The sequence below is a fragment of the Indicator indicator genome, chromosome 7 (assembly GCF_027791375.1).
Source record: "Indicator indicator isolate 239-I01 chromosome 7, UM_Iind_1.1, whole genome shotgun sequence".
NCBI lineage: Eukaryota > Metazoa > Chordata > Aves > Piciformes > Indicatoridae > Indicator > Indicator indicator.
The window spans coordinates 36210954-36217594 of record NC_072016.1 but is presented as its reverse complement, the minus strand read 5'-3'; the positions used below and the strand labels follow the sequence as shown (position 1 = coordinate 36217594).

At 44.2% G+C, this 6641-nt stretch overlaps 1 protein-coding gene across 1 annotated transcript in view; it reads right to left on the bottom strand.

Annotated features, from left to right (window-relative positions):
- Positions 1–2061: 2061 nt before the first annotated feature.
- Positions 2062–6641, bottom strand: part of COL13A1 (collagen type XIII alpha 1 chain) — a 98822-nt gene continuing 94242 nt past the window's right edge. Inside the window, exon 44 of the mRNA XM_054382406.1 lies at positions 2062–2094. Within this exon, the coding sequence (XP_054238381.1) occupies positions 2062–2094 (33 nt within the window). The remainder of the gene's footprint in view (positions 2095–6641) is intronic.

The window sequence follows — 6641 nt, the reverse complement described above, 5'->3', positions numbered from 1 at the left end:
AAGCACCAGTCCACTACTAAACTCAGGGAGGAAAAAAAAAACAAACCAAAACACACTAGGAATGTCCTTAGGACATTTTAAGTGAAGAACTTCTACAAACTTATTCCAAAAGCCTGTTAAAACATACCTAGAAAAAAAACAAAACCAAAACACAAGAAAACAGAAAAGAGCAAACAAATCACCCCCCAAAATCACTGATAAAAAGAAAAGTAACATTATCAAACAATATACAGAATTGTTTCCATTTTAAAAAAAAATAAAGCACACCCACTGCCTGCAGTTCCAGTCAGCTTCTCCCTCCTCCCCCCACAAAAAAAGAGTAAAAATAAAAAATACAAATACAATAAATTAACCCTTTCACCAGCACAGTTCCCAACTGACACAATTTCTTCCCCTGCTACCCTATTGACTGAATACAATCTGTTAGAAGGCTAAAGAGAAAACCGCAATTCTTCAGATGCAACTCCAGGCAGAACTTCCCCTTCGCCTCTTTGCAATCTCAGTTACTTCAGCAGAGGTTTTCCCTGCTCTGAGGGAAGGACGTGGGTGCTGGATACAGGTATCCTGGTCAGAAGGGCAGGATTATTCCAGCTGAACTGGCAGAGGGCATCTGAACAGAGCTTATTGCCTTTGTAGGACTTGCTCTGATTTTAAAGGTATCGCTTTGAACTTGAAATCAGTGCTTTCTCTCTCAACTGTAAAGTGAATTGCTTATCATTTAGTTCTGCAGAATGATTTAGGTCATATCTTCCATTAACTCTAATAACAATAGCCCTAATTCACCAGAGTACGCAGACATGCAAATGACATCATTTAGGCCAAGGGGAAGCACAGGCTCAAAGTTAAACATGTGTTTCAGTTCTTGGGAGAGTGGGATTCCCAGGGCACTTGGTAAAGTAGAAATGTTCTGAGTCATGTTGGTAAAATATGTACTTAATAATTAATTTTACAGGGTTAAAATAAATTGCTGTGGTGGAGACACACTATAGAGTCCATGCAAATGGAATTTAACCTTCAGCAGTGGGAACTGAGTAAGGGATGCCAGATTTGTCTGGCAGTTGGTATGAAGTGTCCAGAGTTGTATATTCTGCCCTTCAGGCAGCTGGAGAATGTCCTCTGTGCCTCTTAGTACTTTGCCAAACTTTACTTCCCTTCAGTGAATGTATTACAACTTTTAACAGTGGAGTTTAACCCCCCTGATCCTTATTTTCCATCTGGAAGCACATCTGTTGAGAGGTGCCCACAAAAAGGGCTGTAACAGGCCAGCAGAATAATATTCCTGGAGGGCTCCAGACAAAATACATCCAATGTGCATGTTGGAGACCAAAGCAGAAGCACAGGAAGCAAAGGAATTATTCAGTAAAACCAGATTTTTTTCCACATTTTCCTCCTCTGTTAGAACTTTTAATGGCTTCAGAATCCAGTATGGTTTTCTCTTTTCAGCAAAAACAACGTAGGGGAAAAAAAAGTAATTTCTTTATAATTTAACAGGAGAAGAAAGTTCATGATGAAAAGGTTAAAGATGGAATCATCAATGATATAGGTGAAAGTTCATCATCTGGTAGCCAGAAAGGGTAGCAAACAGGTCTGTCATGTCCCCTCTGAGCAGCACTCTGAACTGAACATGGGGGGTTTCACTGGTGTTCTACAGATAATTATTCAAGGTCTTCTGTCTTGGATCAAAGAAACCCCCTCTGAAATATTGTCCATGTCTTGCACTCGTTTATACAGCAGCTGCTGGAAAATTAGCCTAATTCTTCATCTGAAGAGTCTGACCACAATAATAGAGTGAAGTGAAACTGACCAAAGAGAAAGGATATAAATGGTGTTGTTTTCAAGCCCTGCCACTGACCTCTGGGAGTAAAGAGAAAGCAAAGCAGAAAGCGCTGGCAGGCGGAGCTCCTGCAGCCCCGGCAGGCACCATCTGGGCCCAGACTCCTGGTGTGCAGTGAAGAGCTCTTCCCAAGCTCCAGGGAGGAAACTTGCAAAATCTTCAGGAAGGGCCTTCTTCTCCTTTCATTCTGCTGTCATTCCCCAAGCTTCTATGCCCTTGGACTTGTCTCACTTTTTGGCTATCAGCCAAGGAGTCTGACCCTTGAAGTAGCAGACAAAGGGTTTCACATGAAAGCAGCCATGCAGAATTAACAGTCAGCAGCAGTGACAGCAACCAGTTACAGGTTTTAGCAGGGACAGACCTTGACACTAAACTGTCACATTCAGTGTGGTGCAAGTCCAGCTTCTACCATTTGGGTATGGAAGGCACGGATATCTGGGCAGAGCAGCTGATGAGTAAAGCTCCACTGATTCACAATCTCTAATTTATCCCCAGCAGCTGAGAGCATTGTATCAGCACCAGCAGCTGTGGGAACAGCAGCCTGGAGCAGCTACCTAACCTGCTTCAGTTAAAAACACCAGGCTGTGGACTGCATCCACCACAGGGACGTTTTCCATTTCCTGACCTTTATGACAGGAAAGCAGATATCTCACATGTACTTTTCCTCCAGTACTAGTCAGTTGTCTTTCACCTTCTATACTTTGGTGCAACTGCTGCAAACAATCCCAGTTCCTTGTCCTCTCTCTTGGTGTGCTATGTAAAGTGCTGTGTTTACTCAGGAGCTGTTCGATACTGATGACTAATGCCCAACAGAGGCAAACCCTACAGAGGGACACACTGGAGCTGTCACAATACCCACACGTGCTAGGCACCAACTGCACTAGTATCACAAGCTGAGCTCACAAAAGCATTGAGGTGTGTGCTTCCAAGAGAAATCCATGGGGATTAGCTACCTCAGTGCCCTTGAGGGTGAGGTCTAAGAGCTGAGTTCTCAGCTGAAGTCTATCACTCCCTTTTACCAGGATGCCAAAGGAGCTGCTGGCTTGCAAGTGAAAGCAGAAATTAAACAAAATTTCAAGTCAATAGCCTCTCCTCCTAAATAGCAGTCTCAGAAAGGTTTTAAAATGCCTTTTGTTGCATCAAGCTCAGCTTTTTAAGGGTACACCAAAGGAAACATTGAACAAGTCTCAGGAGGTCATGAGCTCTGCTGCACACAATAAGCACCTTTAGAGCCCAGCAGCTAATTTGAAGCCAAACCAATGCTATGAACAGAATGATCTGAGAGAATGAAAGAGAAAAAAGGAGTAAGGATAAGAGCATGAGCTGACACTCTGTGTGTGTCTCTGTGTTTTGCTGATAGAACCTGGCTGAGCCCTGTGGAAGCTGTGGCACCAAACTTGTGGTTTGCAGTGGTGTGTGTCAGGAACATCCCCACTGACAATAGAAGAATCACGCCAGGGCAAAGCTAGAAGCAAAGCAAACCTCTTTTGCTCAGTCCCTCCTCCCCTGCCTCTTTGCTAACACAAGTAAGGTATTTTCAAGAGCTCTGGCAACTGCATTTCAATGTCCCCTGTGCCTCAGACAAAAGCCTTCTCTCTCACAAATAAATCAGTTGAAAAAACAGCCCAAGAAACAAACCAGATACAGCATCACCTGAAGACTCTTTACCTTTCAGTAGCAGTGTCAAGAGGAGGTAGCAGAGGCATGCTCTGTTTGCTGTTAGATCACAAAAACCCACATGAAATCAGCCCCATGCAGTGCACTCACAAACAACAGCTACAGAACAAAACCACACTCCAGGCACCAAAGGCAACAGGAGGCATTGGCAGGTTCCTCCAGGGAACTGCAAGTTTTTGAAGATTAAACATAACCAACCAGCATTTGTGGAAGAGACAGTGCATTCAAACTACCTACCCTGTGGGCTGAGCACTGTGAGACCAAAGTAGAAACTCACTGCTGCTGCTCCTCCTACAACCTTCCAAAGCCAGGGCACCATCAGCATAGCAGGTTGAATCTTAAGTAACTGGTTTAACATGTGTGCTGTTACATCCCCAGAGCTGTGGGGCACTCCTTTAAAGAAGGCCCTTGCCATTAGCTAAGCTTCCCATCTGCAAAGCCTTGTCACAGGGGGCTGGGCCGTATTTTAACGAGATGTTGCTGAGAAAACAAGCAGCAATCTCTTGCTGCTCTGCGTTTCATTTTCTTTCTGTACTGCTTCCACTCCAGCACCCTGAGCATCTCATGAAAACATCACAAGTGGAAAAGTTTCATCTGGTTCATTCTGGTTGGCACCAGAAGAAATGGTTGTAAATACTGTGGATTGGTTTAGTTTGGAAGCGGCAAGGAAATTTCCTAACTGCGAGAGCAATCTGAGCTGGGAGCAGCTTGTGGGCCAGGAAAGTGAGGGACACTGGGTGGTAGAAACCTCACTGCTTTTTAGATGAAGGGTCAGTAAATATCTGAAAGGGTGAGGTAACAAATGGATTGCAACAGTTAAGGGCTGAGCTCAGTTTCTCAGGCAGTCCCTGGTTCCTCTGTGTACAAGAGAATCACATCTCCTCACTCTGCCATTTTACCCTGATGGTGCTAAAAAGCTGTATGGAAACAGCTGGAAAAAACCCACATTTAATAGCTTATAAAGAGATGAATAACTGAGTATAGGAGATGGTGGTTACCACTTCAGCTGGCAGAGCTGTAGCCAGGAGAAGCCCACAATCCAAGTGGTAAAAACCATACAGTGATGCTGTGGGAGAAGGCACTGACCTCCTCCTGTGGTGGCAGCATCAAGCAAAGTGCAGGACTCGAGTGGAGCAGTCTAACTAATGAATTGCCACTTGTGTTTCGATGTTAGGAGCTTTAGACAGCTTCTCCCTACCCTCTGAAACTCTGGGGCTGCAAACTGTCTTTCCCCTTTCACAAAGGACCAAGGGAACAGATCGAGGCTTCCACTGCTTTGCTCATTTTCTAAAGAAGGAATATTGTGATGTTCACTTTAGTCTGACTATAATTTTTCTTGATGGGTAGTTTAGGCTCAAGACAATAACAAAGGTAGGTCAAGAAGGATAATTAAGAGGTACATATGCAAATCATAATGACACACTCTGCAAATTAGCATGCGACCTTTGGTTAACATTTCAAAAAGCCACATGGATTGATTTCTCTAATAAACATTCATTAGGACCTCATCGAGGCAATCTGCCATATACTTAATTCTAAATGAGGCTTTAATTAAGCTACTCACAGGCCTACAATTTAGAAAGGTGTTAGAATTTCTTGCACTCCGGGGCTCATTGTCAGGAGGGTTATTCCAGCTCATGGGAGATGCTCTCTTTTATTTATATTTATTGGTATTTCCAACTCATTGGAGCTGCTTTGTTCTAGCCAGAGGAAAGAGGCTAAGAGATTCTCTTTGTACTTGCCAACTCCACATCTCCTGGAGAAGGTTTTGCTGCTCCTGCATGGCCAAGGAGCAGCCTTGAGAGGCTGTGCTTGGCTGTCCGAATCTGATCAAGAAGCAGCCCCTGTTTGATAATTATTAATCATGTCATCTCTGCATTCTCAGCACTCAGCAGTTACTGTCAAGTTTTCCAGCAACACCCTAATTTAGTCAGCACAGAAATGTTAGTATTTCACTTTAATAAAACATACATAATGCTTTGAAATATTTGTGAACGATTCCAGCTCCAAAAATGAAAATGACCTTTAAATCTATACAGGGCAGTTCCTCTGGGCACTTGCAATGCAATAATTTATTAAGTTCCTATATCCATCATGTGTGCACAAATATCATGTAAATATTACAGCTGTACTCCATGACAAGATAAGCATAATGCAGACAGAATTATACTGAGAACTGACAAATAGGGAAGAAGGGACATCTAATATTTTCTGTACAAAAAAACAAATATGCATCTTTTTGATAATTTGTAAAAATGCATAACTTTGGGCATTTCAAAGAAGAACACTGTATAAAAATAAATATTCTATGTACAGTAACACACACAGGCCAGTCCAGGGTTAGAATCATCACTGCAAAAGAAAACATAAATGCTTGTTAGTGATGGTTCACCAGCAGTTAGTAACAGCTCAGCAGAGGCATGGACCACTTCATGGGATGGAATGGCAGTGGGATAGCATTAGGGAAGCTGGCTCTGGGGGCTCCAGGGAGAAAAACATGGCGCTGGATCTCATCAGAGATCTTTTTCACCCCCTTATGCAGTGAGGGTGGAGGGTTGATCTGGGTTGTCTCCACCTCCAGTTTCTTCCCACCACAGTGGCCTGAGTGCTTAGCACTTAGGCACACAGCAGGTACTGAAGGTGGGCTAGAGCCTGAGAAGTGGCCTAAGGGCCTATGGGACCTGTCCTGCACTGCAGCCCAGCTGCCAGGCCACCCCTCAGTGTGAGCACTGGCCGGCCTGGTGCCAAGAGCCCAGAAAGGGCATGCAAGGCACCAAGCTGCACCTTGTGTGCTCTGCTAAAAGCAAGCTGTGAACTTCTGCCCTGCCTCACCAACCTCCCCTGGCACCTGGGTTAGCTGGGGCATGTCAGCTCCCAGCCTCTGCAAACAGAGCTGGCTGGGTGGAACTTGCCTCTGTGCAAGTATTAGAGGACTCCAAGGCCACAGGTACAATTCCCTCCTTTTTAGCCCATAAAGCTAAACTACAATATATGAACGAGGGTGAGTTTTGCTTGCTGCTTTTTGGGGCTGAAGTCCTGGAGATTCCATCCGTGTCTCTGCAGCTCTTTTGTTCTTTGCCAGACTCATACAAAATCAGCAATAGGACCCACAGCACTGCCAGTTCAGCAC